Source organism: Anabrus simplex, chromosome X (genome assembly GCF_040414725.1).
Source record: "Anabrus simplex isolate iqAnaSimp1 chromosome X, ASM4041472v1, whole genome shotgun sequence".
Classification (NCBI taxonomy): Eukaryota; Metazoa; Arthropoda; class Insecta; order Orthoptera; family Tettigoniidae; genus Anabrus; species Anabrus simplex.
The window spans coordinates 145590465-145615377 of NC_090279.1; the positions used below are offsets into that span (position 1 = coordinate 145590465).

General features: G+C 39.4%; 1 protein-coding gene across 1 annotated transcript in view; it reads left to right on the forward strand.

Annotated features, from left to right (window-relative positions):
* bi (T-box transcription factor bifid) overlaps positions 1–24913 on the forward strand; it is a 498179-nt gene that overhangs the window by 456288 nt on the left and 16978 nt on the right. Inside the window, exons 4-5 of the mRNA XM_067159519.2 lie at positions 2375–2521; positions 7409–7485. Of these exons, the coding sequence (XP_067015620.2) occupies positions 2375–2521; positions 7409–7485 (224 nt within the window). The remainder of the gene's footprint in view (positions 1–2374; positions 2522–7408; positions 7486–24913) is intronic.

Below are 24913 nucleotides of genomic sequence, written 5' to 3' on the forward strand. Positions count from 1 at the left end.
GAATAACACCAGACTTACTTATCGAATAGGTACATTCCTGCAAATCAAACTTACGAAAGCATAATGTGAGGCTATACGCAAGTAGAGAAAGACCTCACTGAATTGGGATCGGCATATCTGCAGGATAGAAATGTAATCAGGAAAATTGTTCACACAGGGAAATTCAGGAAGAATGTGAAGAAATTAACACGACGTACTTCGTCGGAGGAACAAAAATAAAGAACAATTGGGGAAGGAGGAAAGCTCAATAAATATTGATTCCGCGTGGTCCCATTCGGGCAAAAGAAGAAGAATAAAAAGAAGAAGAGACTGTACAGTGACAGACTTCGGGTTGTGTTTCATCACATGCCTTAAATAGAACTAGAAACGAGACAATTAAGACACATGGGTGTATTGAAATAGACCTTTGCATTAAAGAAATAAATTTGTAATTAAATTTAAAAATTACAAAAATTAAAATTTTTGTGAACCGAAATTGAAAGCGAATGTATGTTGATGGATTAAATTTTTCATTAAATTGGTGGTCCGATTGATTAAGGATAATAATATTTACATATTTCTTAGATTACCAAAATCAAGCCAATATTACTCACTAAACCAAATTTTGTAACAGTTCTCTAAACGTTTTGAAGTGGCGGGTTCAGTTGACCTTTGTTTGCATTAACCTATGTTAACCTATTCCCATTCCAGTCTATATTTGAATATGTTATATTGCTGTGTACATTTTTGAGAAATAAACTTTCACGTTTCTCTAATTTTGATTGTAATGACATCGTAATCTATGGCTCCTTCACTCAGTGTTGTTTTGTTCTCTCTCGACTTTCTACCCAGGTTTAAAACTTACTTCTCTGTCTTCTCTGAGTCTTGCGTTGACTTACACTGGACTTCTATTTCTCTGCCTCTTAGATGTCCGAACATTCTTGCTCAATACTTGTTGTCTTTTGATATCGAGGGTGTAAGTTGTGATGGTTATAGGAGGCTTTGATTTTTCCGTCATTCATAGCAGATAGGTTACTCTCAGTTTGATGATTGGAACCTGTCATTACTGACTTCGTTCTAGCGGTGGAGTGTTGAGTTCAGTTCTTCTGATTATAAAAAAACGCTTTCCATTCAGCCTCCACACACAAACCCCCCCTCCCTGTGGGAAACTACTACATGATCTGGCGTTTCAGTTTGTTCATGTAATATTCCGTTTAATTTTACAAGACTTTTATGATATATGTATCATTGTTATATCAGTAAAAAAACCCTGGTAAAGAAAGCAGATAATACATTTTTTCAGTTTTTAATTTTTGCAGTAACCTACTAAGGCCAATGCTCTCCATCTTTGGACACTAACAAGATAAGTAATTTGGTCATAATATTGAAGAGATAGCCAAAATTTACTTTCAAAATATTAAAATATACAAGACAGTTATCTTGTTAATATTCTTAATATTGTTAACAACAGTGTCTTCAACCAGATAAATCAGTTTGTCTTGTGTGTAGTAAGTTATGTTTTCTGTTGTTGTTGTTGTGGACGTGGAAAATATTGTCTTGTAAATGAATTATTGGCAGTGAATTTATACAGCTGCCTTTGTTAAAGAGAAAGACTAATTGTTACTAGCTAACAATACACAAATCTCACTTACACCACTTTGTTTTTGACTGGTCCATATCAGAAAATAATGGACAAGTCACTTTCATTGAAGATCCAAACAGATATTTCACTAATATTTAGAATTAAACAAAATCCAACAAAACCATTATTTTAAAAAGCTGTCTAATATAATGCAGAATGGTTTGACAACATTTGATGAATTTGTGATTTTGTGTTGTTTAAAAATAAAAATGTTTCCCTTGAGAACTCAAACTATTTTTACTTATCTTGTTATTCCCTGAGAAGAGTGATATTTAAAAAACTATGCATAGAATGTTTGATCATATCATTTTATTTTCAGGCAGTTTGGAAAAAAAGAATAATTTTCTTTTAAGTACAATATACTTCTGAATATAAGTCATATACAGCAAAATCAATACATAGTAAATTTTCAACACACATTTTCTAATAAGTTTGAAATTTATATTATAACTATTTTTTCCATGGTATCTTTCAAATGGTATATCAAAAATGTTTTGAGAACTCCTTTCCTATCTCTTAGAAGACATTCCAGAAAACTTCATGATTAATCCATACATTAGCTAATCAGATCTGTTTATCTCCTTTTATGACCTCTTCAATGTGGACTTTATTTTGTACACCTCAGTACATTTCCCTGTAACTCCCCATCACCTCCCCATTTTCTTTACATGTATCCCACCACAAACACTTTCAAATTGTTGAGTTTTGACCAACTAGTTAATATGTATGGGTTTTTCTTTATTGTGTTTGCAGACGATCCTGAACTCGATGCACAAGTACCAACCGAGGTTTCACCTGGTCCGAGCGAACGACATCCTCAAGCTTCCCTACAGCACGTTTCGTACTTACGTGTTCAAGGAGACCGAATTCATCGCAGTCACCGCTTACCAGAACGAAAAGGTATGCATATTTTCTGCCTGTATTTTAATCATTATCCAGTGACTGCACTTTTTGTCCTAGACTGTCATTCCTTAAAGCGTCTAGTCTGTAAACCTCTGTTAGAACTAGCACTGTGGCTTTCTATGTATCCTTATCTTGAAATCGCTAAAAGAAATCGGAACTGAACATCGTTTCTTTAGTCTTCAAGTTTATGTGCCTTAGGAACATCATATAGGCCTACTCTAAGTTCTACATAAAATACTTATATTTATCTGTATTTAAATTTCCTTTCAGTCTATAACCTACATTTCGAGTTTTCGGCCAGTTGTTCGTCCTTATGTGGGACAGAAGTATCTTTTGATCTCAGTTACCGTGTGTAGTGAATTTTGATTTGATGGATGCCTGCTCTTCAATTTCGACGTTCTGTTTCACTCTACCAGATAGCGCACTAAACCGGATCCGTGCTGGACGATCTATGACAGATTTTTAATGAATTTTGTCGGGTAAATACCAAATACCGACTCTGTGGTGTAGTGGTTAGTGTGATTACCTGCCAGCCCCAGAGGGCCGGGTTCGATTGCCCGTTCTGCCACGAAATTTGAAAATTCGTACGAGGGCTGGGACCGGGTCCACTCAGCCTTGGGAGGTCAGCTGAGTGGAGAAGGGTTCGATTCCCACCTGAGTCAACATCGAAGTGCTTTTCTGTGGTATCCCACTTCTCGTCCAGGCAAATGGCGGGATGGGACCTAACTTAAGGCCAAGGCCGCTTCCTTCTGATCCTCCCATCCCCAACAAGGCCCCTGTTCAGCATAAAGGCAGATTGGGCGAAGTACTGGTCTTCCTGCCCAATTGTATCCCCGGTCAAATGTCTCATGCTTCAGGACTGTGCCCTTGAGGATGTAGAGATAATAATAATAATAATAATAATAATAATAATAATAATAATAATAATAATAATAATGGCTTTACGTCCCAATAACTACTTTTACGGTTTTCGGAGACGCAGGTGTTCTTTTAAGTGCCAGTAAATCTACCGAAACGAGACTGATTTATTTGAGCACCTTCAAATACCACCGGACTGAGCCAGATCGAAACTGCCAAGTTGGAGTCAGAAGACCAGCGCCTCAACCGTCTGAGGCAGTCAGCCCGGACGGTTGAGGTGGGATCTCTCGCTGAATCCGAGGGAAAAACAAACCTTGGAGAGTAAACGGATTAAATCTTTAATGAATAAATATGAAATACATCAGCAGAGATCTCTCAGGCACCGTTATCCTACGACATGGAGCGTCGAATGGACTATTTTCCGCCCTCCGAACATCCAACTGCCTCTGTCAGGTTTGAACCTACGATCATAGGAACCTGAGGCTGAAATTCTACCACTGATCTACTGAGGAAGCTGAAAAGAGGATACAAATTGCATGATTCTAGTTCCACGTACTGTATTTACGGTCAAGGGAAAGGAGTATGTGGAATTTGTACTCATATTTGAGCCTATCCAAGTTTCTATCTCACTGTAAGGTGTAGCCGATAAAGATACGATAAGACGTGAAGGAAAAAAAAATGCAGATCGCTTTATACTCGATACAATTGTTAATTTTTAAGTCTGTAGCTGTATATAAATGTGCAAAATAATTTTCAATATTCGTAAAGAGCTACAAAATGAAGACTGTAGCAGTACATTAAGTGTGCAAAAATATCTATCAATATTCGTAAAGAGCTACAAAATAAAGACTGTAGCTGTACATTCGGTGTGCAAAATAATTAATATATTCGTAAAGAGCTATAAAATGAAGACTATAGTTGTACATTAAGTGTGCAAAAATATTTATCAATATTCGTAAAGAGCTACAAAATGAAGACTGTAGCTGTACATTAGGTGTGCAAAATAATTAATATATTCGTAAAGAGCTACAAAATGAAGACTGTAGCTCTACATTAGGTGTGCAAAATAATTATCAATATTCGTAAAGAGCTACAAAATGAAGACTGTAGCTGGACATTAAGTGTGCAAAAATATCTATCAATATTCGTAAAGAGCTACAAAATGAAGACTGTAGCTGTACATTGGGTGTGCAAAATAATTAATATATTCGTAAAGAGCTACAAAATAAAGACTGTAGCTGTACATTAAGTGTGCAAAAATATTTATCAATATTCGTAAAGAGCTACAAAATGAAGACTGTAGCTGTACATTAGGTGTGCAAAATAATTAATATATTCGTAAAGAGCTACAAAATGAAGACTGTAGCTGTACATTAAGTGTGCAAAAATATTTATCAATATTCGCAAAGAGCTACAAAATGAAGACTGTAGCTATACATAAACGTGAAAAATAATTTTCAATATTCGTAAAGAGCAACAAAATGAAGATTGTGGCTGTATATTAAGTGTGAAAAATAATTTTCACTATTTAAAGAGGTATAAATCAACTTTGGAGTGACAGTAGTTTATAACCCCTCACAAAGAAGAGTGGCCCGAGTTGGGGGGCGGAGCTCTCAACGAGCAAAAGCTAGTTATTCTCTATTGTGGTATCCATGTACGAGTTTCAGAAGTGTGTTGTTCCATGGTCAAAAGTCATTAGGCACTGGAAAATCCTTGGGAACATCAGTTGCCTCATTTGAACGTTACGAAAACTTGGAGATAGACCAGTGCTTCCTGTCTTTGATATAATTATATCAACCTCCTCTATAATTCCATCAAGACTTTTTAAGGCAGTAATAGGCTAGAATGCAAATTTACTGAAGCGTTTAACAAGCAAAGCGGTAGTCTATCCTGCTGTGAGCGGGGCTCGAAAGTTGAGGAAAAATCCTTTTTTTTCTCGAGTGTCCGAATACGAGTCCCAACATATGTTAATTCTGGGACATTTTAGGCTAAAAAATGGTGGGATATATTTGCCTTTTTTCTTCTTTTCCGGCGATTTATAACTTATTGGTCGTTTTCCTAGCCTTTCTTTGGGTCTTAACGGATTTTTTTGCACTCTAACTTCTTTCGACTAAATTTTTACTCCCTTCTTAATTCGAATCATCATTATTTCAACCATCAATTCTTAAACATCTTCCCTCTCGTAAATACATAACATTTGAAGCATATCTGACAAGAGAGAAAATGATTTGAAACGAAATGAAAAATGAAACTACTGCTTGAAAAAACCAGAGGTATCAAATTATGTACAAAATAAGTGAAATATGGATGCGAGTGCTTTTGAAAAAGAAGATGTCACTTGCTTAACACCCGTTGATCTGGAGAGAAGTTTCTTGATGTTTTGTAATGTGCTGTTTGAAAATCGAAGATCCTGTACACCCAAGAACGTGAAGATTACTATTGTGATATACTGCAAATCCAACTGAGGTGAGGTTCCCGAATTCCAATTTCCGTAACCCTAGTGTGGTTAAGCCAAATTTTATTCCAACTATACTAATTTCAATATCTTTCTCCAGGATGTCCATTGCTGGTTCACTGAATTCATTCTAGGTGGAAAAAATATTTCATTCTAAATTCTGCAAGTACTTTTGTAACAAACAAGGAATTCCTTTTTAATGTTGAACACATTTCTTAGCAGACTGCTACGAAAAACGTACAATTCAGCGATTTCATCAATTGTGCCGAAATTTGAAGGGCTGAAGCTCTATCAAACTAAGAAAACTAATTTCGGAAATCACTTCCGGCGTAAATGCATCGTAAAATCGCTTGTTTCTTTACTCCGTTTCTTTTTGATTCAAATCCCAGTCAAATTAAATTATTTACATAGTTCTTTCTGTAACTTGTTCCTTAGTTCAATACCCTCAGGCGAGTTATGATTTTTTGAAAAATGTCTACACCGAATGTAGTTATAAGGGCTTAAGTGGAACTCTGAATTGACTGACATTGGCGCTCGTAGTGGCAGAGAAAAGCAAACTGCTAATCTAATCGAGATCTACAGAATGATGGCTGTAGCTGTACATTAAGTGCGCAAAATAATTTTCATTATTCGTAAAGAACTACAAAATGATGGCCTTTTCTTTTTAATTCAAATCACAGTCAAATTAACTTATTTACATAATTCTTTCTGTAACTTGTTCCCTAGTTCAATACCCTCAGGCGTGTTTTGTAATTTTTAGGAATTGTGTTAATTTTTTAGCTCTTTAAGAATATTGAAAATTATTTTGGACAGTTAATGTACAGCTACAGCCATCATTTTGTAGCTCTTTAGGAATGTAATTTTGTGTAATTTTAGGAACAATTAAAGCATATGATATTCTCATATTTTATTAGACTATATTTTATTTACCTTAAATTCCTAGTTCACATCCCTAGGATGTTTTCAACATTGAGTTGCTTACCTTGAAGGGCTACAACTGTGGATTTTTAGTTATGTTAATGCAGAAATGAAGGGAGATGTATTTCACTCATATGTTTTTGAACTGTACGTTGCATACCCCCAGAAATTTTTATTTTCAAACATTATATCCCTTCATAAAATAAGTCATTAGAACCAAAATTATGAATGAATTTGCATAGCACTTTTTATGTTCCTTTTGCTCTTTTTATATTTTAGATTTTTTTGTAGATCATTTTTAGGCACTTAATAGGTCTTCAATCTCCGAGCCCTAGCTATGAATTTTACTTAAACTGTAGGCGTGCGACCTGCTAGTTCCCCTAGAGTTTATGTTACTCTCGCTACAAAGCGCAAGAACGAACAAGACGACACTTCTTAATAACAAAATAAGTTTGCATTTCAACTTATTTGTACCTTAAAATCCGGGGATTACTGATGACCAGATGAGCCCATGTCTTCACGCTCTGTCTTGTTACTTTGTGTAGTTGCTAAGAGGCTGTCCTGCAAGTGGCGTTGCTATGCAACCGAGATCCAGGACACCTTAGTAAACTATCAATGGAATGGAATGTAAAGTGCGATGTTCTTTTTTACAGATCACGCAGCTGAAGATCGACAATAACCCGTTCGCTAAGGGTTTCCGCGACACTGGAGCTGGGAAGCGGGAGAAAAAGTGAGTATCGTGGTGTGACTTACAACTAAAAATCTGCCTTGGATTGATGTAGGAATATATCTGTTTAAGAAAGAAGGTCGAATTTATGGACATTAAGAATTCTATAACACTTAAATTCATTATAAGATTCTGAAAATTACATTCAGAACCTACACTATGTATAAAATGTTCGAGATCACATGGGTATGTTTTTGGGCTGGGTTCACTCTGAAATTAGTCATCAGTTACCCAATACTATTGTAACCATGACGACCATTGTTGTTCTATGCATACTAGGTCAGTAGCGTCATCTTCTCCTGTGCTCTTTCTTCATGTAACTAAGAGCTTGAGAAAATCTCGTATCAAGTGAACCACGTTCTGCTACCAGTGTTGTCTATGTACATTAGGTCAGTAGAGTCATCTTCTCACTGTGTTCTTTCTTCATGTAACTAAGAGCTTGAGAAAATCTCGTATCAAGTGAACCACGTTCTGCTACCAGTGTTGTCTATGTACATTAGGTCAGTAGAGTCATCTTCTCACTGTGCGCTTTCTTCCTGTAACTAAGAGCTTGAGAAAATCTCGTATCAAGTGAACTCGTTCTACTCCTGTCAAGAATTGAAACACTTGAACTGGCTGGAAACGAACCCAGGGCTTTGGAATAAAAGAAAGGCACGCTACCTTTACACCACAGGATTGGTTGATAATAATAATAATAATAATAATAATAATAATAATAATAATAATAATAATAATAATAATAATAATAATAATAATAATAATAATAATAATAATAATAATATACACTGAGCGAGTTTGAGAGTGGGTTCGAAACCCAGTGTCCGCAGCGCTGCAAATGGTTTTCGGTAGTTTCCCACTTCCACACCAGGGACATTAATTAATGTCACGGCGCTTCCTTCCCACTCCTAGCCCCCTTTACTATTCCATCGTCGCCATAAGACCTATCTGTGGCTGTGCGACGTAAATAAATAAATAAATAAATAAATAAATAAATAAATAAATAAATAAATGAATAAATAAATAAATAAATAAATAATTTCTAATCAATAGATTGCGTGCCAAAAGGCTGAATTAAATTCCAATTCTTTCCACAGTGCTCATAGGAAGTGAGGGCATATGGCGCTGTTGATGGTGACTCATCCGTCGGATGGAGATGTTAAGCCTTGAACAGACCCCTTGGTGCTATTCGACAGGAGTAGGCTATGTGCCGGCACCGGGTTTCGCCCTCTCCCTTCCTACTATCAGATATCACATCATTCATTTCATTTCATTAACTCCTCTGATGAGGTTGACGTCAGGAAGGGCATCCGGTCATAAAAACCCGCCACGACAGATTCATCTCACCTCATACCCGACCCCGTAGAGAAACATGAAAAAGGTTGGACAAACAAACACACAAAATAATAATATATTTCCGAGGTCTATAAAGTCCTTCATTTTCTCACAATTCATGCGCCTTACCACTGTTTTGTTGTTACACTCATTTTTCTTTCGGAGTCAAACGAAGCATTTGCCTGAACCCCTTGCATGTCGTAAGAGGCTACTAAGAGGGGTACAACGAAATAATTTGTACTTGCTCTCTCGTCTTCTAAGCCTAAAAGTGTATCTAGATTCTATGCTTTCTGTTTCATTTTATTCCATTTTTATTCTAACATTAAGCCATTGGATATTTAATTATTTTGTTTGAAATAATGTGTACTTTTGGGTGTGCTTGTTGATTACCTCAAGCGCAGGGTATAGTAACTGCTAACATTGTGAGACTTGTTATAGGTTCTCTTTTCGTTGCCTTTCATGATAATCTTTTTAACACAAGATTGTTTGTTGGTTGCTACAAAATACGTTATTTTCCTTCGAACAATTTTTGTGTTCGAAAATTTCGATCCTCTTTTTCGTTAATTGTTCTTTGCCTGTCAAGTGTAGCAATCCATAGAGCATTCAGTTACTCAGCGCAAAGAATAGTAGGACAATGTGAGAATGGGGCCCTGCCGAAGATGACATACCTTTGGAATTAACCTATGAAGGTTAGCATCTCCATACAGACCCGGAATCGAACGCGCGAGTGAATGGAACAAAGGCCAGCACGCAGACCGTTCAGCCATAGAGCGGGGAAGGAGAAACATAAAAAAAAAGAGTTCATAAGGGCCTTGGTTTTGCCTAGAGGAGTGGCAGCCCATTAGCATGACTGTTGTATGTACACTGAGCGGCCAAAAGTCATGCTCCAGCAATACGGCGAGGCATCAACTGTACAAGGTGTTGGGATCGTTCTGGAGGGATCTTGACCGACGCATCTTGCATTGCTACCAACAGATTACCTTGCGTAGTTGGTGCGGGGTTCATGGAGCGTACTACCAGCATTGACAGCATTCCATAAATGTTCGATTGGATTAAGATCGGGCGATCTGGAGGGCCAATCCATGGCCGTAACTTGACTGGAGTGCTCCTCCAACCAGCTACGTGTCACCGCGCGTTGTCTCGTTGAAACACGGCATCTCCATTAGGGTACTTTAGGCCAGGAAGGGATGTAGATGTCTGAAAGAATGTCCACATAACGTGCATCTGTCAGCGCTGCCTGCAGCTGAACAATGGGGCCTAAATACAACAATGAGAACGCCGCTCAGACCAGAACTGAGCCACCTCCCACCTGGACACAACTTTGTAGACTCGCAGGATCCGTAGCTTCACGGTGCACACGCCACACTCTCACGCGCCCATCAGCTCGATACAACTGGAACTGGGATTCATCTGACCATACCATGGCCCATCGCCGATGTTCGTGGGCCCATGCATCTCGTTGAGCTCTGTGACAAGGTGTCATTAAAGGGACACGAGTCGGTAGTCGACTGTTCAAGCCTATGCGGCGCAGTTGCCTCCTTACAGTCCTGGTAGAAATGGGCTCCTGACTCCCAACATTCAACTGGGTGGTGATCTGACTCACAGTAGCCCGTCGAGCTCCCAGTATGGTTCTGTGGAGGCGACGCGATGTCCGTTCGTTAAACACCAGTGGTCTTTCCGTACGGCGGATTATGCGGATGGTAACACTTTCTGTGATATTGAAGATCCACCCTCGGCACTGTCGACCTCGGAAACACGAATTCGAGTGTAATCTCCGCAATGCTATGACCCATGATCATCCCATCTTCAAAGTCGGTTAACTCGAGACATGTTGCCATCTTCACAACACTGGTTTCTGTGACAGACTCCTCAGCTATGCCGCAGCTAGCCGCAACGCTCAGGAAACATACATGGTACATTTTTCTAATGGGACACCCCTTCCCGTGACTTTTGGCCACTCAGTATATATTGGAGTGTCACTTAGCACGTTTACATGCAGGATTCAGATCGATCTGAGTACACTTTCCGTATTGAAAACGCCATGTAAACGGGGACTCAGTTCGGTAAAATCTGCGATCGTATCGTACTCAGTTCGAATTGAGTTCCATGTAAACGCGGATCGTACTGAGATCGTATTGAAAACGACTGGGCACACACTCCATGTTTGTTCTCACAAAATCGTCATCATTAAAGTTCTGTCGAAATAACAAACACAATAAGCCAGTAAATATATTTACCTGTATAGATGATCAGCAACTGCAATCATATTAGCCCTTTCAGATCGAGTACGCACAATTGTGCGGGTTCGTATTTTAGTTATCCCTGACCGTATTTGATGTTTTTTCGGCGCTACACCGGACTGCAGTGATTGTGCAGGACACGTGGCGTGTATTTCAATTGATTTTAGTATGCGCTTGACCGCCAGGGCGAAGGAAGAAGAGTTTAAAAAGCACAGTTGATCGGCGAGATGGCAGGAAGCAGAAGTGCCGAAAGTAAGTATTTATTTACTGCGTTTATATTAATCTAGAAGCTTTACTGAATACCGGAATATATTCAATGAAGTGTGTACATTGGTTAGTGAACGTAAATTTTGAAGCTACACCATCGTACGTGATACAACGAGGTTTTGAATTTTGATACGCACAATTGTGTGGGTCCTGTTTTTCGGATGTTAGTTTTTATTTTGTAAAATAAACTATTAATATGTGTATTGAGGAGCATTTTAGTCCGTTCTTGACGTACAAACAAAAATTCACACCTCCAGTTTTCTTTCAGGTTAGAAAGGGTTATAAGACGGCCAGCCCTGGCGATTAAGAAAATCACGATATCCTTCTCTTTGGGGTAAAATTGGAATGTGCGTTCTATCTATTGCACCAATTACATTTGGAATACCACACATACTTTCAAAACTGAAAGTTATCTCCTAGGCTTCTACTTCATTTGGCGTTTTTGAATTCTAAGAGGTGATATCGATTTTACTACAATTCTGCATCGTCTGTATACGTCGATGTTACCTGGCGGATTCAATACGATACGGTACTCAAATACTACATGTAAACGAGGATCGTATTCATTACGGCAAGTGTACTCAAATCGATCTCAATCCCCATGAAAACGTACTAACTGAGTCAGTTTGATGACCACCTGAACGAAATTGCATGAGTTTCTCAACCAGATTCACCGCCTGTCTTAGCAGACAGTTCCTCAAATGATCTCACGGTGCACTCTGCTTCAACCTTCGCACTAGAACTGAAATCCTCGGTCGAGCCGGGAAAACAAGCTGGAGCCTATGGGTAGAAAACACCACGAATTTAACACTGGAGGAACACTGCCTCATGAGAGAAACAGTGTTCATGGGCTAATACTAAAGATAAGCTATAATCATCATAACATATTAAAGTCATTTTTCTAAAACATTGCTCACGGTTATAGTATAATTGTGGTTTCAAATTATAGCCCAAACACTGTAATTTTAAAACCATAATTATGAGAAGAAATAAAATAAAACGTTCTCAGTGGAGAACCATAATTTTATTTCGCTGATTGAGAATATCGTATCAGTAAAAATTGAAAGAATTCAGGTTTTTTTCTTTTTCAGTTGTGAAATAACCAGTATTAAAATACCCTCATGAGCTTTTAAGCCATCGTAAAACAGCGAATTACTTTCAGCGAGAGATTAAATTCGACAGGTACGTAATGTCATAAACATAGGCGGATTTTAGTAATTAATAAGTGTTATTGTTTTTGTGTCCCACTAACTAATTTTCGGAGACTCCGATGTGCCGGAATTTTGTCCCACAGGAGTTATTTTACGTGCCAGTAAATCTACCGGCACGAAGCTCACGTTGGCCTTCTGAGTCCAACTTGACACTAGGGCCGATGACCTAGATGTTACACCCCTTTAAGCAACAAGCATCATAATCATCATCACCAATTGGCAGGTTAGATTTTGGCTCAGACCGGTGGTACTTGAAGTTGCTCAGATACATCATCCTCGTGTCGGTAGATTTACTGGAACATAAAAGATCTCCCGAGGGACTAAATTCCGACACCTCGGCGTCTCCGTAACCCGTACAACGCTGAAAGACTCTGTTAAAAATAATACCGAGAAAATATTTTTCATAAATAGCCTTCAAGTGATTCATTATAGGGAAAGTGTTTGTCAAGGTTATAAAGGAAAGATATATTAAAATCAACTGCACGTTTCATGAAAATTTGACGGGGGACGAAATTACGAACACATTTTTGGTAGGTTGGTTTTTGCAGTGTTAGACTACCTTACGTTATAACAGTTTCATTGTAACCTCCCCGTAAGTGGAGAATATATTCAGTAATATATATTCAAATTTCTAGCCTTATCCCTAATATTCCTGAATTTCTACAAGTCCAAATCTGCTAAGCGGGCGAAATATGGGCTCCCTACGTGGTGCCACTTTAACAGCAAATGCTCAGAATATGACCTGATATCAAAACAAGACCGAAAAATGCTTTATTAGGCCCATGACTTATTTCTAATGAGAATCACCAGACTTGTATTAAAAATAGTAATAAAATGAAAAAATGAAATGGCGTATGGATTTTAGTGCCGGGAGTGTCCGAGGACATGTTCGGCTCGCCAGGTGCAGGTCTTTTCATTTGACTCCCGTAGGCGACCTGCGCGTCGTGATGAGGATGAAATGGCACCGAAATTAACCAATGATGGTTAAAATTCCCGACCCTGGCGGGAATCGAACCCGGGACCTCTGTGACCAAAGGCCAGCACTATAACCATTCAGCCATTAACAAAACAGTTAGATATACAAATAAAGTTAGGGAACAAAATATGACTTTTCATAAATATCCAAGCCCTAAAAATCACACATTGGGAGAAAGGAGCGAAGGACCTTGGAAGAACACCGCACAGTGCTATATTAGCAGGAAAACAGTTCATGTCGTCTACAAGAAATTCTCATAAGATCTATCACAATAAATTCGAAATTGCACCTGTGCGAAGCTTGGGCACGTCGGTGGTAATAAATGAATCCAAACAGGGGGGGGGGGGGGGGAAGCCGTTTACGTTAGTTAAATTTCTTCTCCCCCGAAAACACATATTTCAACCATAAAGCCAACAATTTGTGCTGGAATTTGATCAGACACCCTTAAAGACAAGGAGCCCGATCATGGTGTTGTGGTAACTCTGGGCAGGAAATGCAGAGAGAGTGCATGTTCAACTCAGCCGGGCTGCTCGACTTAATGCAATTTGCCAGGTACTTTTCTCACTTAGAGGTTTCACCACGCGATAAGCTGGTAAGCCGAATGCAACTGCATTCAGCACCGAAAGCCTGGCACAGGTGTGAGCGTTTCAGAAAAGCTGACTTGCGAGCCCTTTTGTGGACATCTTAAGTGAGAGGGCTGAGCTTCGAGCCCCGGCAATAAAAGGGATTAAATAGGTGTACCCTTTCTCCAGCTGCCACCTTTTTACGAAAGAGTATAAGAGTAAATATCTCTACTGCTAGATTTCCTAGGGCTCGATAGCTGCAGTCGCTTAAGTGCGGCCAGTATCCAGTATTCGGGAGATAGTAAGTTCGAACCCCACTGTCGGCAGCCCTGAAAATGGTTTTCCGTGGTTTCCTATTTTCACACCAGGAAAATTCTGGGGCTGTACCTTAATTAAGGCCACGGCCGCTTCCTTCCCACTCCTAGCCCTTTCCTGTCCCATCGTCGCCATAAGACCTATCTGTGTCGGTGCGACGTAAAGCAACTTGAAAAGATTTCCTAGGCTGTCTGTTTTAAAGAGACGCCTCAGTGCCGAAGTGTCCTGAGAAGGGGTTCCTTTAGATATTTTTAATATTGTATTGTCACATATAAATAATCTGAAATCTTGATTCTCTGAACTTGGCATCAAAATTTTGAGTCTACAATGGGACACTTACACTATAGAAATGTTATTCATTTAACCATTGCCTTCTAAAACATACAGATGAAGCATACATACTCTTATCAATGACCATCTTTAACTTGCAGATGAAGTATACATTTGAGTGATAGTATACTTTTATCCATGGCCTTCTTTAACTTGCAGAAGAAGTATACATTTGAGTGATAGTATACTTTTATCCATGGCCTTCTTTAATTTGCAGAAGAAGTATACATTTGATTGATAGTATACTTTTATCCATGGCCTTCTTTAACTTGCAGAAGAAGCATATATTCGAGGAATGGAATACTTTTATCCATGACCTTCTAAAAATTACAGATGATGCATACACTTGAGGAATGTTATAGATTCAGCCACGGCCTTCTATAACTTACAGATGAATCCTACTTTCGAGGAATGTTATACTTTTATCCACGGCCTTCGCTAACTTATAGATGAATCATACATCCGAGAAATGGAATACTCCTATCCATAGCCTTCCATAACTTACATTTGAAGCATACATTCGAGGAATGGGATACTCTTATCCATGGCCTTTTATAATTTACAGGTGAAACATACACTTGAGGAATGGAATACCCTTAAGCATGGCCTTCTATAACTTGCAGATGAAGCATTCATTCGAGGAATGGTATACTTTTATCCATGGCCTTCTATAACTTACAGATGAAGCATACACTTAAGAGGAATGTTTCAAAGGTGTGTACTAAGACGAACGAAAACGGAATTACCCAGACGCGGCAAAATTGCCAACCTTGGCAGGACTCGAACCCGGGTCCCTCCAAACCCAATACCACTACATTGATCATACAGCGGAGGAAATGGCAAAGAGTGTGATCACATACAATTTAATAATAATAATAATAATAATAATAATAATAATAATAATAATAATAATAATAATAATAATAATAATAATAATAATAATAATAAAACCGGGCGAGTTGGCCGTGCGCGTAGAGGCACGCGGCTGTGAGCTTGCATCCGGGAGATAGTAGGTTCGAATCCCACTATCGGCAGCCCTAAAATGGTTTTCCGTGGTTTCCCATTTTCACACCAGGCAAATGCTGGGGCTGTACCTTAATTAAGACCACGGCCGCTTCCTTCCAACTCCTAGGCCTTTCCTCTCCCATCGTCGCCATAAGACCTATCTGTGTCGGTGCGACGTAAAGCCCCTAGCAAAATAATAATAATAATAATAATAATAATAATAATAATAATAATAATAATAATAATAATGATGATAATAATAATAATAATAATAATAATAATAATAATCCTGGCCTAGTCGGGGATTTTAATTGATTCTGATTAATTCTTATGGCTCGGGGACTGGGTATTTTGTTTGTCCCAATACTCTCCTCTTCATATTCACATAACCCGCTACACTGCCAACCACCACAGAAACAGGCATTAGTGATCACATCCCTCCATATAGGGTTGGCGTCAGGAGGGGCATGCGGCCGTAAAACAGGGCCAAGTCCACATGTGCTACACAGTTCGCATCCGCGATCCCTTGAGCCCAGTATCTGGAGACCCGGCGGCAGACACTCTACCACTGATCTACAGAGTCAGTAATTTTATCACAGTGTTCAGTAGACTTAGACACTTAAAACTGTCTGAATAGACCAACCATTCCTATCAATATTAGGTTTAATTTTAGGTTCGAAAGCTATTAAATTTTGTCGTTAATAAGTAATTTAAATTCGCAGTATAACAAGAAACACTGAATGAAATAATTCAGAAAATGATTGTATTTAGAAAGCGGAGCGATACAACATGACATTTCCAGAGCAACCCCTTGCGTATGACAGCAGTAGCAGAAGGGTTGGCGAGGGGTTGCATTGGATTTAGGTTTCATCAACTGGAAGTGAGTTAGAGGGTGAACTTAAGGTTATGTCACCACCAGTTATTTGCCCTCAGCAAACTGTTTCCTATATATTACACTCCGACTAAAAGGGGTTGTAAGATACAACACGGAAAAGGGGTTAACAATATTTCTTCGCCCCTGCTGACAAAAGTGTCAACTAGACGATTGTTGATAAAGGAGGTGCGCTATGTAGGCATTCAACTGTTCTCAGCACGGCCCCCTAAACCATGGCGACAATAATATAGCGTGAGATGTGAACTTGGCCACCTGCAGAGACCATGAGACGCTTTGGACGCGTTCGTCCGTGAAATCTTCTGTGGTGAAAGTCTTTAAGAATTGAGAATCATCTGATTAAATTCAAATGAAGTCATTCGACGAGATGAAGATCGTTTAATATTCAAGAAGCCAGATGATTTGTGTGGTTCACAAGTACTGCACATGGCCTGCGGTGAGCTGGATACTCAACGTTGATAAAAATCATTCCCCCCATATGATTATAGATATTCCTAACTTTATAGACCCACATCATATATCAGATATACCGTACAGCCCATAAGCATAGGGTAACTACATTGATTCAGGAAAAAATACTTCATTATAAAAATACAAGCTTTTAGTTTCACGTGGCTGTAAGTCTTCGAACTATTAGCCATAGGAATATGACTTTCGTTTCAAAATTCTGTCTAGATGATGTGGTGGGGGCGTGTTTGGTACACCCGATACGACGTGGGCTCGATTCAATGCAAGAAATATAGAAAGATTAGCATGGAGTGTTGGTAAGGTACCTTCAGATTGGACAGAAGCAGTAAGTGCACCTATCTATAAGCAAAGGGAACGGGAAGGATTGCAACAACTATCGAGGTATCTCATTGATTAGTTGCTTGCTTGTTGTTTTAAGGGGCCTAACATCGAAGGTCATCGGCCCGCATTGATTAGTATACCAGGCAAAGTATTCACTGGCATCTTGGAAGGGATGGTGCGATCAGTCGTTGAGAGGAAGTTGGATGAAAACCAGTGTGGTTTCAGACCACAGTGAGGCTGTCAGTATCAGATTTTCAGTATGCGCCAGGTAATTGAAAAATGCTACGAGAGGAATAGGCAGCTGTGTTTATGTTTAGTAGATCTAGAGAAAACATATGACAGGGTATCGAGAGAAAAGATGTTCGCTATACTGGGGGACTATGGAATTAAAGGTAGATTATTAAAATCAATTAAAGGCATTTATGTTGACAATTGGGCTTCAGTGAGAATTGATGGTAGAATGAGTTCTTGGTTCAGGGTACTTACAGGGGTTAGACAATACACTGTTCACCTTTGCTGTTCGTAATTTACATGGATCATCTGCTGAAAGATACAAAATGGCAGGGAGGGATTCAGTTAGGTGGAAATGTAGTAAGCAGTCTGGCCTATGCTGACGACTTGGTCTTAATGGTAGATTGTGCCAAAAGCTTGCAGTCTAATATCTTGGAACTTGAAAATAGGTGCAATGAGTATGGTATGAAAATTAGTCTCTCGAAGACTAAATTGATGTCAGTAGGTAAGAAATTCAACAGAGTTGAATGTCAGATTGGTGGCACAAAGCTAGAACAGGTCGATAATATCAAGTATTTAGGTTGTGTGTACTCCCAGGATGGTAATATAGTAAGTGAGATTGAATCAAGGTGCAGTAAAGCTAATGTAGTGAGCTCGCAGTTGCGATCAACAGTATTCAGCAAGAAGGAAGTCAGCTCCCAGACGAAACTATCTTTACATCGGTCTGTTTTCAGACCAACCTTCCTTTACGGGAGCGAAAGCTGGGTGGACTCAGGATATCTTGTTCATAAGTTAGAAGAAACAGACATGAAAGTAGCAAGAATGATTGCTTGTACAAACTGGTGGGAGCAATGGCAAGAGGGTACTCGGAATGAGGAGATAAAGGCTAATTTAGGAATGAACTCGATGGATGAAACTGTACGCCTAAACCGGCTTCGTTGGCGGGGTCATGTGAGGCGAATGGAGGAGGATAGGTTACCTAGGAGAATAATGGACTCTGTTATGGAGGGTAAGAGAAGTAGAGGTAGACCAAGACGACGATGGTTAGACTCAGTTTCTAACGATTTAAGGGTAAGAGGTATAGAACTAAAACTAAACTAAATAATAATAATAATAATAATAATAATAATAATAATAATAATAATAATAATAATAATATCGTTATGCCCATTCAGAGACCGTGTTTGAACTTGATCGTTGGCCTGAAGGTTTTCGCCTTCTTATTCTCTCAAAATCTTTTCATGAAAGCACTCTGTTGCATTTTGCGTTCTGTGGACCACTTCCAGTCAGTTTTCCTTTTAGGTTTCTTGACGAATTTGTGCATGGCTACTATTGCACTAAAGGTTCCAAAATCATTTACGATGTCTTCCGTGATATCATTTTTTGGAGGTCCGCCTTAGTTTGTTCTAGCCAGTTTATTTTGACCTTCTTCGAGTTGATTATTTTAAATAATCTTTTGGCGAGTCTGTCGCTGTCCATTCTGTAGATATGGCATAGAATTTCAGGCGTCTCTTGCGTACGGCATCAGTGAACCTGTCAGTTAATGACTAGAGGTCCGCTGTTCTCCTCTTAATCCACATTCCATTTTTTCTCGTGGGCCCATATATTTTCCGGAGAATTTTCCTTTCTTGCTTTTCAAATTGTATAATTTTTTAGTTACCTCCAACGGATATGTTTTCTGAGGCGTGTAAAGTTTTCAGCAAAGCAACTGTCTTGTAATGTCGTAATTATGAATTACGCGATATTGCTCTTATAATAATAATAATAATAATAATAATAATAATAATAATAATAATAATAATAATAATAATGTCCGCCTCCGTGGTGTAGTGGTTAGCGTGATTAGCTGCCACCCCCGGAGGTCCGGGTTCGATTCCCGGCTCTGCCACGAAATTTGAAAAGTGGTACGAGGGCTGGAACGGGGTCCACTCAGCCTCGGGAGGTCAACTGAGTAGAGGTGGGTTCGATTCCCATCTCAGCCATCCTGGAAGTGGTTTTCCGTGGTTTCCCACTTCTCCTCCAGGCGAATGCCGGGATGGTACCTCACTTAAGGCCACGGCCGCTTCCTTCCCTCTTCCTTGCCTATCCCTTCCAATCTTCCCATCCCTCCACAAGGCCCCTGTTCAGCTTAGCAGGTGAGGCCGCCTGGGCGAGGTACTGGTCATACTCCCCAGTTGTATCCCCGACCAAGAGTCTGAAGCTCCAGGACACTGCCCTTGAGGCGGTAGAGGTGGGATCCCTCGCTAAGTCCGAGGGAAAAACCGAACCTGGAGGGTAAACAGATGATGATGATGATGATAATAATAATAATAATAATAATAATAATAATAATAATAATAATAATAATAATAATAATAATAATAATAATAATTGCCGCATCGACACAAATAGGTCTTATGGCGACGATGGGATAGGAAAGGAAGCGACATTGGCCTTACACAGCCCCAGCATTTGCCTGATGTGAAAATGGGAGACCACGCAAAACTATCTTCAGGGATACCAACAGTGGAGTTCGAAACCAGTATCTCCCGAATGCAAGTTCACAGCTGCGGGCCTCTAACCGCGCGGCCAACTCACTCTATATATATTTTTTAATAGCCAGCTCTGTGGTGTAGAGGTAGAGTGCTTGTCTCTTATTCCTAGGTCCTGGGTTCGTTTTCCGACCAGTTCAAGGATTTTAATTCTGTACTGAGGAGCAAAATGGGGTTCACTTAATACGAGATTTTCTCAAGCTCTTGGTTACAGGAAGAAAGCGCACAGAAGATGATACTACTGACCTAGTGTACATAGACAACACTGGTGGCTATGGTTATAAAGGTGTGGCTAATTCCAGATAGGACCCAGTACAAAAATATACTCATGTTAAAATCACGTGGGGTCAGAAAGAGCAACCTTAAGCCTTCAGTGACCCCAGAAATACCTGGGATAAGCAATTCTTGGGGGGTCCTGATGTTTAGGCGAATTTCATAGCACAACCGTTATGTAAGTTAAAGTATACTTAATTAAGTTTGCGTTCCAACCCATTAGCATTCGTGGCTCAGTTGGGAATGCGCCAACCTCTCACCGCTTGGTTCCGTGGTTCAAATCGCAGTCATTCCACGTGTGATTTTTGTTTGACAAAGCAGAGGTGCGGCAGATTTTTATCGGGGTACTTCCGTTTTCCCTGTCATCTTTCCTTCCAGTAACATTCTCCAATATATCTGTCAGTCATTAATCATTGTCCTAGAGGAGTGCGACAGGCTTCCTATCCTCGCCGCTCGATGGGGGCTTCATTAATTCCATTCCTGAACAGGTTGAAACTGGAACAAGGCTGTGGGTTTTTCATTTTTAGTCTAACCTATTACCACATTTGAAAGCTTCTTTTCGTCTTCCAGAAGCAGGTTCGGAAAATAATTCATCTATTTTTCTTTTAGGCCAATCACAATGTGATAATCACTTTGCATTGAACTGTTCATCCGCATTCTTTCATTCCGCAGATAAGCTAAATTCAACATCCACTTTTGATTAGAGAACTGGGAAGTGAAGGGAATATTGTGAAATATATTATAATTTCAAAAATAATTTAATTAACTTTTAATGTTGAAAACAATTCTTAGCAAAAAAATAAACCCAGGGGTCCCAGTACTAATAAATACGTACAATTAAGCAATTTATTCACTTGTGCCGAAAGCTGAAGGTCTAAAGGGCTCGGAAATGTTTCAGATTGTATGTATGTATGTTTAATCCTCAGCCCGAAGGCTGGTTGGATCCTCGACAGATCCGCCATCAGCTGTCATAGATGGCCTAGGCATCACTGAAGAGGCGTACTAGGGAAATGAGGAGTGAAGTAGTTTCCCGTTGCTTTCCTCACCGAGCCAGAAGTTGCTATTACATATCAGTCTGCCAAGCCCACTGAAATGCAGGCACCAACCGACCGTATGAGCAATATTTTCACACCATTCATAGCAGGGACTGGCTGCAGAAGAAATGGCATTATTAGCATCGCTCATACCTCAGTCACTATCATTTTGTCAAAGCCAAGGATAAAGCTGAGAGAGATCTATGAAAGTAACAAGATTGCTCTAGCCCATACCAGAAGACATAGTGCACTGTAAACACTAGGTCCTGCCTGAAAAGGCATTGTTTCAGATTATGAATCTTGAATAACGCTATCAAACTCTATAAAAACAAATTTCACTTCCGGCCTAATTGCAGTTCCGGAAAAACAGCTTGTTTCTTTACTAATTTTCTTTTTTATTCAAATCCTAGCCAAATTAACTTATTTACATAATTCTTCTGTAATGCGCTCCTTGGTTCAGTACCTTCCGGCGGTTTTTTAATTATTTTTTTTGAAAAATGTCTACACCGAATGTAGTTATAAGGGCTTAAGTGAAACTCTGCATTGACTCACATTAGCGCTCGTAATGGTAGAAAAAGGCAAACTGCTAATCTAATTGACCGGATAAGGATGATTAAGAAAAGGATTGCAATTTTTAGGAATAACTAATGAATATATTATCATGAATATATTTTCTTGACCTAAAATTTGTAGCTCATATCCCTAGGATGTTTTCAACATTGAATTGAACTGCGGAGTTTTGAATGGTATTTTTTTCGGGCGTTGTTTGCTGGCGACCAATGGGTCAAGAATCCATGCTTTAACAGAATAGAATAGAATTGATTCTGAACTAAAATATAGCTCTGATTCCTCACCTCTGTTATTTCCAGTGACCAAGTGTTGTTTTACAGTTAAAATATAACTTATTTGGTGTTTCGACAACCTGAAAAACTTAATAAAAGTTACATTCTCGTATTCACAGTCTTCTCCCCTTGGCCGATATAAAAGACTTCATAGTCATAAATATAAAAAATAATTGTCCTTCATGACTAGATATAAAAGAAAATTTCTGGAGGCAGATCTGAAGATCGTGAGTCTCGCGGCCGGCTGCTCTGTGCAGACCACCTTTACGATGTTATTTTATAAGAAACAAGGAAACGGATACAATAAAGGTGATGGATAAACCATTAGAAAGCTAACTAACAAGACAGAAGGTGATCAAAATAAACTTCTTTCTTATCTTAGAGGCTCATCGACAAGAGAACAATCCAATAATGAGAATATTCAACTTGTTTGTGGAAAGGAATAGCTGCGGCCAGCTGGCGGGACAACCCTCTCGTCCTAATGGGCATGGAAACACACAACAGTTTCCGGTATTAAATGTGCTCTGACCTTTTATGTTAAATAGCTTCAAATAAAACACGTTGATCTTACCTCAATAATAATAATAATAATAATAATAATAATAATAATAATAATGGATCAACACCAAAGGCTAAATATTTCACCTTGACTTTGCTTCCCGAGTTTTCACGATCGCACCTTTTACGCCCCCTTCCCATTCTCTTATAACCTTGTCTAGAACGAAGTTAACCGGGCGAGTTGGCCGTGTGGTTAGGGCCGCGCAACTGTGAGCTTGCATCTGGGAGATAGTGGGTTCGAACTCCACTGCCGGCAGCCCTGAAGATGGTTTTCCATACTTTACTTAAGGCCTCGGCCGCTTCCTTCCCACTCCTAGGCCTTTTCTATCCCGTCGTCGCCATATGACCTATTTACGTCGGTGCGACGCAAAGCAACTTGTTAACTAAGTTAAACATTTAATTATTATTATCGAAATATTAAGGGTGATTCTCGAGGAACCAAATCTTGTGTTGTGTGGACCATATTCTTCTTCGTGGTCTTATTAATTAGTAAAGTAATAAAAAACTTTATGTTAGATCATGCAGAGTAAATCAGAGTTACTATAGCAGAGCGGGACTAAATCTTTTTTTAGTATAGTTTTAGTTAAGTCCTTACAAACAAATCGTAGATAAACCACGTTTAGTTAGAAAATCTTGCCGTGTGGTTTGGGGCACGCAGCCGTGAGCTTGAATCCGGGAGATAGTGGGTTCGAACCCCACTGTCGGCAGCCTTGAAGATGGTTTTCCGTTGTTTCCCATTTTTACACCAGTGAAGTGCTGGAGCTGCGGCACTTCCTTTCCACTCCTATCCCATCGTCGCCATAAGACGTATTTGTTTCGGTGCGACGCAAAGCAACTTGTAAAAAAAAAGTCTTGATTTTTTGAGGGGATAGCTATCCTCAGAATGTTTCTAATAATCTATGCATTTCGCTTCTTACCGAAAATTCGAATAACTTCCTTTTATTGTATTTGTCTTAACGCCTTATTGCCGAATACAGTCTTTAAAATACTGGCATTCACGCCACAGCTGCAAATATTCACTCGCAGCAAGTGTGCGGGAGGATTAACTTCTGTATCCCTAGATCCTCTGAATGAAACAGCGTCACTACAGTTCTTTCCTTCACTTTAGAATCTACTGTGACTTAATGGAGCCAATAACCTTCATGTTAAGGTGCTTAGGAGTCACACTGTTATTTATTTTATCCTTCCTGTAGTATTGGAAGTACTGAAGGAGGGTGCACTTGGGAGGCCCTGCGGTGCAGAAATATAGGTCAGGAGGTGTTTATGGGACCCAATACCCCTGCTATTAAGCGGGCCGATAATATCACAGAAACAAACACGAGCGGGCGGCCGGGTGGCAGGTGTTAGGAGAGAGGCGGACCCACGACAGAACCTTGAGGAACACCAGCTGCGACTACAGCTTTCTTCTGGACTGTACATGCTCACTCTTTGTATTTGTAGTGTCAATCGTTAAGTGCGGCTCTCTTTGGACCAGCCAGCACTCAGTATGGAGTTATTCATAGCAGTATTTAAATGAGATTTTAAAAAACCTTTTTAATGTTCATCCTACTTAGTAGTCTTTATTTCACATTTTTAACAGATTATTTGTAAGTAATTTTACAAGAATAGCCTCAGCTTTCGTACCCTGGTTTTGATTCCCGGATGGATCGTACAATTTTAATTTCCTTGGCTTGGGGACTGGATATTTGTGGCGACCCGAACATTCCTGAACTCCCACAAACCACTATTATCATCATTATCGTGTAAATAATGAGTAAGACCTTTGAAGAGTGGAAACACCGAGCGAGTGGTTTGGTCCGCGTAGCTACAAACTTGCATTTGGAAGATGGTGGACTCGAACCCACTGTCAGCAGTCAGTGGTTTTACGTGGTTTCCCGTTTTCACACGGGACGAATACTGGGGCTGTACCTTTATTGAGGCCAGTCCTAGCGCTGCCCTATTCAATCGTCATCATTAGACCTTTGCTATGTAGTAACAATAGAAAACAGTCTGGGAAATGGGGTCCACAACCTAATTCCATCAACGTAGGAAGAGAACGAGCG